General features: G+C 37.2%; 1 protein-coding gene and 1 long non-coding RNA gene across 3 annotated transcripts in view; one reads left to right on the top strand and one right to left on the bottom strand.

Annotated features, from left to right (window-relative positions):
- The window catches only part of LOC108445660, a 120,817-nt gene that overhangs the window by 29,215 nt on the left and 78,566 nt on the right, over window positions 1-13,036 (top strand). For both annotated transcript variants that reach the window (XR_001860609.1, XR_001860610.1), the window contains 3 exons: window positions 635-708; window positions 1,355-1,418; window positions 2,725-2,812. This is a non-coding gene — a long non-coding RNA (uncharacterized LOC108445660). The remainder of the gene's footprint in view (window positions 1-634; window positions 709-1,354; window positions 1,419-2,724; window positions 2,813-13,036) is intronic.
- SLC1A3 (solute carrier family 1 member 3) overlaps window positions 1-13,036 on the bottom strand; it is a 61,822-nt gene that overhangs the window by 36,136 nt on the left and 12,650 nt on the right. The window contains exon 3 of the mRNA XM_008630607.2: window positions 6,147-6,284. Within this exon, the coding sequence (XP_008628829.1) occupies window positions 6,147-6,284 (138 nt within the window). The remainder of the gene's footprint in view (window positions 1-6,146; window positions 6,285-13,036) is intronic.

Below are 13,036 nucleotides of genomic sequence, written 5' to 3'. Positions count from 1 at the left end.
CACAGCCTCTTTTTTGAAGAGGTAATGCACAAGTCTCTTTATGCCAGACACCTCTGTTGTGCTCTGATGTGAGGGGTTAAGAGAGTAAAAGAGAAATTCTGGCCCTTTATGTTTACTGCTACTAATTTAATATGTTAATAAAGGAGATTGCCATTGCCAAAATGAAAAAAACTACTAGAGGATAGGGGTTTGATATGATTGATAGCATTTGCATCTAGTTACACTTGATGGATTGTTTACTGTCTCATTTCAATGTTAGAAAGGCAAATACAAAACTTAATTTCTTAACTGTAATAACATTAGACTGTTTTCTAGAATTATGTCTTTACAGAAGGCAGTGTACATCTGCTATCTGGATGTGGGAGGCTGAGCCATTGTATCACAGTCCCCTGTCATACAACCTAGTTTAAATCCTAAATATATATAACTAAAATAGCTATATGCATCTGCTGAGTTTTCCATCACATGTAGTCATATTCTTTTCTGCCTAGTAGCTATAAAAAAACCCCAAACAACACTTCACCAGCACTACATCTGAAGGAAGAAAAAAAGCAGAGATACAAAAGGAAAACATGATTTGCCTAAGGTTACACAACATCTCACAACACTGACTTTCCACATTTTGCATCCACAGGTAGCACTGGGAAAAAACTGCCTTTCTGCAATTGAATATGTTAATGTCCAGATGCTGCATTTTTCCTGACTTAGGTAAGGGAGTGACCTGGAGAATACCTCAATTTCAGTTGTTTGAACATTACAGTTGTTTCATTGTAGGCAATTTTAAGCAACTGCAGCTACAACTTGTCTGTTAGTTGTGAACCCTGAGAGTGCTTTGTTATATTACTTGAGTGACTTTGCGTGCCTTTATTTTATCTCATTGAGGGGATAGCCTTTATTCCTTACTGAATGCTTTTAGCAAGCACCGTTCATTGCATTCCTTCAATAGCTGAAATCAAAAGCATCGTATGCACATCTGAGGCTAGTTAGGAAGCATCCATTCATGGAAATTCCCGCTTTCTGCTCTTTGTCAATACTTTCTATAGTTTTTGTGGCAGTAACTACTATGAACATTTTGATAAAGTTTTGGGGCAAAACCTTATGTCTCTGAGTCTGCCCCAAGCAAAATCACTTGTGTCTCCTGCAGTACTCAGTGTTGTCAACAGTTATTGAAACCCCATAGAGGCAGGGAAGCTTCTGTGTCTTCCAGAACCCATTAGCAAAAGTTACGTTATTATTTGAATTAGAAAGAGGAGTGAATATAAACGAAGACATTATGCAATCTGCATGTTAAAATGCTCTTCCTCTTTGAAGTAAATCTTCTCTGCTCATCCTTTTACACTGTTTTTCCATACAGCCTTCTTTTTTTGGAAGGAGACTCACCATCTGTGTTTGTACAGAATCTTGCACACAAAATCCTGGTAAGTGGTTAAGACTCATTTGCACCACGTTAGTGTTACTCCCATCAACAGTTTGGACAAGCGGTATTGTCTAGTGCACAGTGTGTTGTATTGGTATTCACAAATGGAATCTTTGCTTGATTCTATAATTGCTGTGTAATCCTTGGTGAGCCAGCAGACCTCAGTTTCACTGTTTCTATACTCCTATTCTCCTTCACTATCTGGATGTGTGTTACTAAATAAACTGTAGACTTAATGTCTCTGCAATGTGCAGGAAAAATTAGTGTCAGGCCTTGAATGGGCTTTTAATGCTTTGTTACAATTTACCAGACAAAGATATTTGAAAGAATAGCACAGAATTTAATCCCTGTTCACTTGCATTTAAAAATAGTGGTCTCTGTAAAAACTAAATTCCAAGCTCTCACAATTTTGTGGAAGGAAAAGCAACCTGTCTGTTAAACTGAACTGTGACTAGAATTGTGAAAATATTTGCACATAACCCTTATAAAATTTCTCTAGCTTTAATATTTCTCATAAATGTTATGTTCAAACTGTGCTCTTTATAAAGACTGGCTGTGAATCTTTCTTGTGGAAGGGATTTCAGGAAATAAATGTTTTTGTTAGGAAAAGATACTTCATTGTGACAACATTATATTCAGTGAATACCTGAAACTCACAGAAAAAAAATTGTGGGCTAGTTTTAAGGACTGGAATTTCAATTTCATTATCATCTTGCTATAACAGCTCAAAAAATACTAATGCATAGTACTCTTATTGCTGATGCAATTTTCTCCAGCTTTGCCAATTTCATGATGAGTTGAATTGTTATCATATGCATACATATTTATTTTATATACCTTTTAGGGACAATGTGTGTTTTAAAATAACTGTGTCAATTTTAATGTCAGATGCTTCAAGCTGTAAAGAAATGAGAAAGCATAAAATATTTTTTCTTGTATAACTGCTGCAAATTCAAAACAGAGCAAAATTTTCAGTCCTCTGTTTGTATAAGAATTCATATTTAAATTAATATTAAAGACTTGGCAATAATACAATCCAAATGGGAATTTAATCTATTTATTTGGTTATTTATATTGCCTCTCATACACCATGTTTTAATTTTGCTTTTGACTTTATATGAGATCCCAATTGGGAATGCTGACTTAGGAGTTCTCTCATTTTAAAGACTGTAGACAATAAAGCCCAACAGCTGAATTTATGTCTAGACCACAAAAATAAATAATAGACATGCATATAATCATATTTTCCTATAAACATTAAAAGATAGTGAATGGTATGCAAGTAACCTCCATTTTCTCCCAAGTAGATGTTAGTACATGCCTGGTAACACACACATCAGAAGATAGAATCTCATGGAGAAAGCTGCATACCTGCTTGAACCGTGTGCAATGATGGTAAGTCATAAGGCAAAGGTGACTAAAAGCCTCTGAATGATCCTACATTGCTTCTTTCATTAAATACGAAAACAAGGGGTAAAGAAATATTACTAGGTTGACTTCACCTTGGATAGTTTATTTTCCTGAGGTCTGTGAATAACCATCAGAACTGTTCACCTGTAGAGCAGAAGTCTTCATTTTCACAATTTATCTTTTATTAATATAATAGCCCATTAACTATTAGTTTGATTTTATTCTAATTTCTTTGACATTCACAAAATTCGCAAGGGAATGTAACCATCCCCAGCCTATTTCTAATACCACAGAGACCATAGGTTATGGTTTTGCCACAGTTACATCCATCACTCTTGCATAAATACAAAAGGAAACCCAGAATATCATGTCTAGGAGACACAGCAAAGTATTATTCAAATAATTGACAATTGGAAGAAGCAAGTATGTTATCAGCATGAAGACCTGGAGGAGTCACTTCTAAATTAGTTAAGAGGCATCCACTATGCTTTGCCAAACAAAATACAGGAAATAAGGGATTTGGCTTAAGGATACTGAATGGTCTTAAGACTGACTTGAGAAGTATTAGACTTTTATCCAATTAATTATATAATGTGTAAAAAAAGAATCCAACCATACATCAAATGGCACAGTAGTACACCTATATAGGTTATATTTAATTATTATTTAGATATTCAGTAATGCCTGTATGTTCATTTGTGTATGAGAGTTCTGCAGCAAAAACGTAAAAACATCCCTTTTAAAAAACAGTTTGTATGCTAAATGAGGTATTGTTCAGGGTAGAAAACAGGTTTTTTTCCACAGTTTTTAGAATAAACTCGGAAAAGTATTTTATTCCCATGAAAAAGGGCATAGTCTTGCTGTACTGAATGATTTTAAAAAAGAAATTATATCTGCTATTAGTGAATTGCATTGAGTTTTCTTTGATTGTTCCCTACCCAACTCAAGAAGTTTAAAATGTTGTTATTCACCTTGAAAATTACTGTCTCTACTTCAAAGGGAAACTCTAAGTATAATCCATTTAATATTACAAGGCACTTGTATGATAATAGGACAAATCTTACCAATGGATAAGATTTCTCTTTGCCAAATGCCTGTCTATAATAAAGGAATTGATTGTTACGGAAAAAAAGGCTTAAAAAAGGATAAAGGGTTTTAAAGGGAAAGAAAAAACACATCAAAAAGAGGGGTATTGTTTGAATCCAGAGAATGAAGATTCTTTTCAGAATAGGATTACTTGGAAACTTTTTTTTCTGATGTTTCACAAAATCTCTACTGAGACCTGGTGACACAGCAAATGAACTTGTTTTATCAAAAGTCCAGCTCCTTGTGATGCTTGTGAGTCTCTAAGGTAATTTCCTGATCTTTACCTGTGTTTCTACTTAGATTGTTAAAAATCATTCAAATCCTCGTATAGGGTGATCTACCTAGTTTCCTAATTTACCTTGAGCTCTCTGAGAGAACCAGTATGATTGCAGAGTTATAAGGAATTGAGAATTCAACAGTTAAATTCTCCTGCAAGAATTCATCCTGCAAAATTGAGCAGCAGTGCCAGTCTCAGTTGGCATCGAAAAAGGGTAAAAGTCTCTCCTTTGCTACTTTTAATGGTTCTTCTATCAGTGTCCCGCCAACCCAGGGAGTTCTACAGGTGAAAGGGACAAGAAGATGGGAGAAAGTATGACATGTAACAGAATTATGCCCTGGTTGGGAATAAAACCTGCCATCATTTCCCCTACAAAACTTACAAATCACTCCCTAGTTTCAGGGTTCATTTAATTTTCAGTATCCATATAATGTGTGTGTACAGAAACAAACTTCACTTTTTCTTTGGAATATGAGAAGGCAAACAGTTTTGTTACTGTGAATACCCTAGTTTCCTGCTGTTGCATTAACACCTTATACTCATACACACACTTTTGGTTTCTGTGAAGATATGAGTCTGTGCTCATTTGCATTTTTAAGAGATCTTAATATTAACATATTTGACAATCAATTAAATAGAAAACAACTTATAGTCTCTGGATCCTCTGTCAATCAAGGTAGTGTATTTGCTGTTTTAGATCCTAGGACTGCACGGTGGGTGATTTTGATTAAGTTCTCCAAGCTGATTTGTTGATAGACTAAAATCCATGCCTTCTTTTCTTCAGGTAATTGGTAAAATAAATACATCACAGATACATCCTGAACATTCATAACAAATCTGAGAGGTCTTCCATGAACCTTGGGTGGAATGCCAAGGCATATATGATCATAAGAAATTAAATATATCACTAGTTAGAGGAACAACTTGGTAAAGAGTGCTCAAAGCTTAATAGAGTTGCTGACCAGAAGATAACGAAACAGAACTGATGGAATTAAGTTTCTTCCAAACTTTCCATTCTATCCCATCTATCACCAATGGACATGGACTCATTGGAGTGGGTCCAGAGGAAGTCGTGAAAATGATCAGAGGGCTGAAGTACCTCTCTCATGAGGACAGGCTGAGAGCATTGGGGTTGCTCAGCCTGGAAGAGAAGGTTCCAGGGAGACCTTAGAACACCTTCCAGTACCTGAAGGGCCTATAAGAGGGCTTGTAGTGATAGAAGAGGAGATGGCTTAAACTAAAAGAAGGTGGGTTTAGATTAGATCTCAGGAATAAAATCTTTACTAAGTGTGATGGGGCACTGGCAGAGGTTGCCCAGAGAAGCTGCGTATGCCCCATCCCTGGCAGTGTTCAAGAACAGGTTGGATGTGGCTCTGAGCAATCTGGTCTACTGGAAGGTGTCCCTGCCCGTGGCAGGACGGTTGGAACCAGATGCCCTTTAAGGCCCCTTCCAACCCAAGCCATTCTATGATATGATTCCATTTTTTCTAATCTGTTGCTGGAACACGAGGAGGCAGACAGATGTTTTACATATCTGTGGTTACAGGCATGTGTTATTGCCCACAATAAACAGTTTCAACTTTCTTGGGTTTTGGCAGTGTGTTTTTGAGATATGTTATCTTTGATAACAATAGGACATTGCGGAGGAAATATCTGTTCAGAAAGTAAGGGAAGAGAGTGGAGTACAGAGTCAGTTTCATAGCAGCCACATATAGTAACTTGTACAGTTAGTCTGTCTTGGAATTCAGAAAAACATCTTTCAGTTTCTCTGTGTATTAATTCAAATGTCTTATTACATTGTCTCTAAACCAGCAATAGCAATGCAGTGTCCTTCTGCAGGTAATAGCACTTATAGGATATAGAATGGTTACTTTTTAGATTTTGGTGTGTGCATCTTTATAAAATTATTTAAAAGAAGAGAAAAATATGGGTGTGTTTTGTTTTGTTTTTGTTTACCTGTGACTAAACTGGAGACAATTAGTGGCAGGACCAGCATCTGCAGCATTCTCATGAGTAGTTCTCCTGGAAACGAAAAGTACTTCACTTCCCGATAGCTCATCTTATATGATCGAAGAGAAAATCCCAGGATTACACCTGAAGGGAGGAAAAAGATATCATTACTCAGTCTTTTAAAGTAGTAGTAACATCTGAACATGACCATCTGTAGAGTACTTACTTGACATATCTAATTGTAACAGTTTTTACTACACTGATTTACTTTCTCCAGTATCATCTACTACTATGAGTAGTCCTAATGAAAACTTGAAATTATTGTCATGGTTTCGGAACAGTGTTCCCAATTTAGTGCTCCCAGTGAAACACTGCAAACCATGGGTAGCTTGCTCAGTTCCCTGCTCCCTCCCCTGTGGTGGGATAGAGAGGAGAACTGGAGGCACAACATGTAGACATCATGCCTTGAGATAAGAACAATTACTAGAGACAGCAATGAAATAAGAAAAAGAACAGTAATAATTTTAATAACAAAGTGTACAAGAGGCGAACGATTCACACACAAGTGCTCACCATGCAGAAATCCCCAACGTGCTCCAAGACCCGGAAGGGGCCCCTTCCCCTCGCCCCAAAAATGATGTTGGGTGGTATAGAATAACGTCTGGGTCCTAGCCAAGACCCCTCCTGGCTACTGCAAAAACTAACCCTCTCCTGCCCAGAATCAGAACAGTTATTCAGAAGGATTTTTGTGCTGCTATTTTTTAAAATCAGGATTACTGTCAAAGGTATATATCTTGAGTGCTAATGAAAAGGAAACAATCCCAGCTACTGTGGCCAAGTGTCTTGAATTCTGGGATTTTGACTGTAGTCATATACACAATGCGTACACATACTAACTAGCAGTCTTCAGAAGTCTTGTCCGTGCCTGTTTACTCTGTGGGGCCTGGTCCTGCAGATGTGCTTCAGATTGAAAGGGATAACCAGGACAGACATATTTGAGAATCCCTTTGTGGTTTGGTCTTTTTGTAGTCAAAAAGAAGTGGGAGGTAAGCAGCTCCGCACACGCTTACCTTCAGGAATACTGATACTTGCAAAGAAGAAGATGATCAGCATTGGAAGGCCTTACTGGATAATTAAGTGGTGGGTTTCAATGCCTGAGGGACAGGAGCAAGGGAATGCCTGGATCCATTTATCTTGCGGGGAACAGATAAATGATGCTTGAAATACATTTACAAATGGAAGACTTAGATGGGCTGACGTGTGGCAGCCTAAATTTCCCAGCTACAACTTTGAAGATTTTGCCCTGTACTTGCCACCAGCAGCTTTGTTTGCATATTTATTTAGTTACTTGGTCAGCTGGCATGACTAGTTGCAATTTGCAATTGTTAAATGGCTTGGCGCCTGTCTGATGTAGGTCTTCTATACCCAGCCAAATAACTCATGGCTTTATCTGGAACACATTAACCATACAGATGGTGAAACTCAACTATCTCTCCGTTCATGACTCCATGGTCTTCCCAGCTGTCTAGGACTGGCATTTTGGTTAACTGTGACTGTGTAGAAAGCTGGATCAGAATTTATTTTACTGGGTCAATTTTTAGCCAGGTCAATTCCTTGAGGCAACTATTTTGTACGGCTACACAGGTATTGGTATTTCACTGATAGAAATGCACTTTGGCGAAGACTGGGATTGCCCTTTTTGAAAGATAGGCAGACTCAGATTTCCTAAAATGTTTTATGAAACTGCTCCTCAGTAATAGGCAGCAGAGCATTCTAGCTCAATTCTAGATCTTGTTAGAACTTTAGTACATCCTGAAAGAGCTGTAACATTCAACAGTTTTGACAACTCTAGTTCCAATTCTTAATCACTTTGTGGTTTTGCTTTAATTTAAAGATTTTTTGATTGGTAGTTCCGTAGAGTGGATAATGTCTTCATGTCAAATTTTGCTAGCTAAAATATGCTGTCATGCCTCCTACACTAGATTATTGACATATGCTGGTGAAAGAAAACAGCTGTGACTCTCAATTCAGTGACCTCTGCTTGTCTTATCATGATTTAGGGACTTCAGCAGGTTGGTTAAGCTAGAGGAGTTGAGAAATATCTTGCACAGAACAGAAAATAGAACAGTATTACAGGACAGGGAGAAAAGTGATTAAAATGCAAATGGCACCAAGCATGGAGTTCACATTATGGAAGAGAGTGGCAGGACTGGAAGGCATTTAGTTTAGTCTCATTTATGTTCAGGTAGCTAAAGTGCATTTTGCATAAGTTGTTATTTTTTAGGTAAAATTACATCATAAAATGCGTAGAAGAAGGGCATCTGAATTACTCTTGTTTAAGAGACCTGCCTAAGAGTTTCTCTTCTTTTCAACAAAGTTTTAAGTTCTGCTGCTGAGATACTCATTATTTTCTTTTTGTATGAGAAACACATTTCTCAGATATAAAGAATCCATCTGGATCTTTTGTTTCTGCACTTAATGAGCACTACATTTTGACAACTGGGTAACAAGCAAATAGAGCTAGACCGGTTTCTTACTTAGGCCACAGTCCTGCAATTAGTTCCACATGAATTAATCCCTGCACTAGTACAAAGCCTCACTGGGGTTGGTAAGGGTTTCTGAGGCTGCTATAAGAACTAGTCCTTATGCTATGCTATAGGGGCTTGATTATCTGTTCCACTGCCATCCAAGCAGTACATCCAAGTGACCTAAGTTGGCTGTTTGAATGAATATTATTGGTAGTGAGAGTGAGTTTTTGAAGTGCCATGTAAACCTGTTGAGCCAAAAATTATTGGCTTTTTTTATCCTAACATGCTCTATGCATAATTACAGGGTTGCCCAGCACTGCAGTTTACAGAAGGAATTTCTGCAATGTGAAAAAAATGTGCCCTGGTAGTGCATTATGTTGAAATGGGTCAACACACAACAGCTACTAATTCTTCAGCCTCAATCTTAGCACTGCTATTGATTTGTATGCAGTCATGTCCGAGACATGAGAACTTTTCTCTGACTCAGTTTAACTGCTTGAAATATAGACACAGTAGCAGTTGTTTCACAGATATTTCTGAAAATTGATTGTATTCACACAGTCGTCTTAGTAGCTCAAGAAGAAATTTAAGCAAATTATTTCCTTTTTGTAGCGTTTGATAATCAATGCAGAGCAGCATGATTTTACCAGTCCCTCTCGATCTTAGAATAAATTAAGATTGAACTTCATTTTCTGTTCCGAGTTTGAATAACTAGATAGTGGGTATAATATCCCATCTGATAAAGTTGAATTAACAAAATTCTTGAAACAGTAAAGTTAAATTTGGCAAGGTAGCTTTGTCTTCTTTGAATTAGCTTCTTGGAACCAACATTCACAGGCTTGAAATAGTGAGATAGCAGCATATAATGATGATTTAAAAATAGGAGCAATGACAAAGCATCAAAATAAAGTCCTGAACCAAGGCCTTGCGGGAGGCACTAAACCTTTGGGAGGTGTGCAGTATTCCATCAACTATCTGCTTTGTGTGTGGCAGGAGTTTTAGTGCTTAGTACCGTTCATGACCAAGACTGGGAAGGCTAAATATTGGAAGCGGTTTTTCTCAGTAAAAGTTTCAAGTTTCAGGTTAATTCTGAAAATTGTAATGAGACAAAGCCTTGTGTGAAACAAGCTCTCACAACTTGTTGTGCAGGTTTCTGTCTACCCTTTGTAACAGAAAAAATCAGCTAATCAACACTATCAGAGCCTGACTTCTCAAATGGTTAATAGTGTACCATTTTTGCACTGCAGGAAAGAGTAGATTTATCAACAGAATTTAGGCTTTTTCTGGACAAAAATTAGTAGTGCCTGTTTAACTTAACAAGCTGAATTCTATACGTATGTACAGTGTATAACAGAAACATTGTTAAATAATGTACACAGTTCATAATGAAAAAGCAAATCAGTTTAGAGTTATAAATGGGTTTTTGAGCTATTCTTGTCAGTGATACAGTTAAGTTTATGGAAAAATTTATTTGTAGATAATCCTGATGACAATCAGAACAATCTAACAAGATAAACCATTTTATTGCATTGATTTTATACCAGTGTAGATGTTCAAAATAAAATTCAATATGTATGACTACAGTGAAGAGAGTATTTAAAACTTGCAAGGAGCAGAAGGTGAAAATAATTCTGGCAGTTAGGGTAATGGCATGGAAATTGCAAAATTGTAGGTATGTTTTGGAATTCCTTATTCCAAAAATAGGAACACACTGATGAATGGCCTACAGTCTTCAGTTCTAGATGCTGGGTACCAGAAAGGAAAAAATAAAGCCTTCGTGTCAGGCTTTAAAAACTATGGATATATTTGTATGTCTAAGAAACACACAACCTTCCATGAAAAATGTCTTAAACGGATTAACATCAAAGTGTGATGAAGTAAGCAATAAAATCAGGGTCTGAAGTAGCAAGACAAAAATTGTTCTGTAATATTTTTTGGAACAGATATGTTATGGAGATAGCTGGTTTTTAAAAAAAAAAAAAATTTCACACAATTTCCTTAATTGAATTTGAAAATGAGGTTCAAAATCGTCCTTGGATAAAATGAAGTCCTCAATTGTGTCACAAAAATGCCCTGGTGTCACAATAGTGGAGGCTCCTTCACATGACTCTTTGTGTTGCATATATGAAATGGGTGGCAGACCTACCTATGAGTTTAAACAACACATCAATTAAAAAAACCCCCGAACCATAACTCTTAGAAGAAGGAAGATGGGACTTTACTTACATCTAAACATTCATGCAAGAACTTTAGGGAAGCTTAAGTCTATACTTCTGGCCCACTTAGAAGAATTATATATAAAAAATTAATAAAGAGAAAGTATTGCCTTTTTCATTACTTCAAATAATTCATTATTTTAAGACTAAGTTATTGAAATGAAATCTTATGAGCTTCTGGTCTCTATCTTATTTCAGAATCACACAGGAATTAAAACCATACAATTATTTCAAACTTACATTTTTTACAATGCCCACACTCTCTGCTGTGTTTTCAAGCAAGCAGTACAAAATTCTGACAGTTGCCATTCTCAATTGACCAAATATCACTTAAACATATTTCAAGAGGAAATTACTATGTGTTATATCAATGATGGTGCAAGAAGTGCTTTTTCTTTATCAATGCTTGCCAGTTCAATCAGAACACACCACTGAGAGTTATATACACTTCTGCTTTTTACTGTAAATCTCAGAACACTATAAAATGAGGTCCATATCAATACCCTTTTCTTTAGTATATGAGGTACAGAATTACCTTTGCTTTTTCAGCAGAATACCTTACACTGAGTTAAAGGCTGTTCTAGACTAACAGCTGTTAATGGTCCAGTTCCAGAAAATCTTGTAACCAGCAAGCAGATAACATTTTGTTCTATAACAACAATTGGGCAAGAGCCATGAAGGGAATCAAGCTTCTACCAGTTTAATGGGGCATTGTATATTTTTGTTAGCTGCGCAGCCATTTCATTCCTATGTTCCTGCAGAGCTCTGGAATGACTGCTTTTGTTCTTTGGGTCATTTGTTTCTGGTTAATTTACCATTTTGTTCTGACACCTTTCTTCTAACAGCCAGTTTCAGATAAGTCTACAACTGTATTTACTTGAGACAAACAGGTAAATTACTTCTCTAGTGATAAGAAATACTTCAAGTTGCCGACAAAATCCATTTCTTAATTTCTTTCCTTGCTTGCCACAAGAATCACACAATTTGCTCAGCATGACTTTGATTTTCATAGTTTTTGTTTCGTAATTTTATATTGAATCTTCACCCCCTGGTATATCTGATATATCACCCCTCCTTCCTTACTTTCTGGTTTTTCTTATGTAGGTAGGAAGGTATGTTCCCTTTGAAACTATTTTGTTGAACATAAATACCAGGTTTTAACTGCATTATGACATTGTAGCAGAGAGCTTAAGGACCTGTGCTCCAAGCTACTCTATTAGAATCTTTATTAAGGTGGAATATGGGTTAATTTGAACACAAGCAGCTACCTCTCCTTTGCCTGAGACATACCGTGAGAGGAGTCACGGGAGAAATAGTGTGGAAGAGCTAGATATCCTAGACATGACTGGGATCTGGAAAAGATCTGGGATCTGCAAAAAGGGACATGTCCAGAGAAAAGCAAGTGTATAGCAAAGTAAGAGTCACGTTGATGTCAGAGAATTGCCCACTGGACCAGAAGAGAAGTCCTTGTGTTACCTTTGCTCAGGGGCCACAGGAGTGCCATGGTGCTCACAGCTGTGCTGGGGAGATACAGAGCCACAGCCCTGCAGACACAGTACCTCAAGAACACCTGCTCCCTGAACTTGGCCCCAAGGGTTTGCTTTATCCTGTAAGAGAGATTATTTTCCCAGAAGACCCATACCAGGCTTTTAACACCAGTATTCAGTTACAATTTGCAAAGACGCAGAGGCATTTTATAATAAATGTGTATTGGGGGCATTCAGAGCTAGATTTACAGATATACATGGGCACTTAATTCCCAACTCAAAATTAGTAAAACACTCTGCCTGCCACCTTCTGCCCCACTCTGGAGGAGCCTGAATTCCCAAAACAAATTCACAGCTACGGCTGGGCACTTGCATGATGCTTTTGCTTGCAGCCACAGAATCTTCTTGGATTTTGTGGCCAGAAGGCATGCAAGTGGAAAGGAGAGTCTGAAGCTGTAAGAACTGATGTAACTAAGCAATGAGTAAAGCCACAATTGGATCAGATACTGCCTAAAATGGACACCAAATCTGAGGCTATAACAGCTTCTGAGTGTTGTTAAAAAGGCTTTTTAGAAATCATTGAAATTTGTCCTTTGCTATTTCTTTGCCCTAGTGTTAGACATACACTTTTTCCCTTTTGTCTCTAGTTGTTTGGCTCATTTGCC

The sequence above is a fragment of the Corvus brachyrhynchos genome, unplaced genomic scaffold (assembly GCF_000691975.1).
Source record: "Corvus brachyrhynchos isolate BGI_N302 unplaced genomic scaffold, ASM69197v1 scaffold42, whole genome shotgun sequence".
Taxonomy (NCBI): Eukaryota; Metazoa; Chordata; class Aves; order Passeriformes; family Corvidae; genus Corvus; species Corvus brachyrhynchos.
Note: the sequence above shows the minus strand (reverse complement) of the source record. Positions and strands in the feature narration are given on the sequence as shown.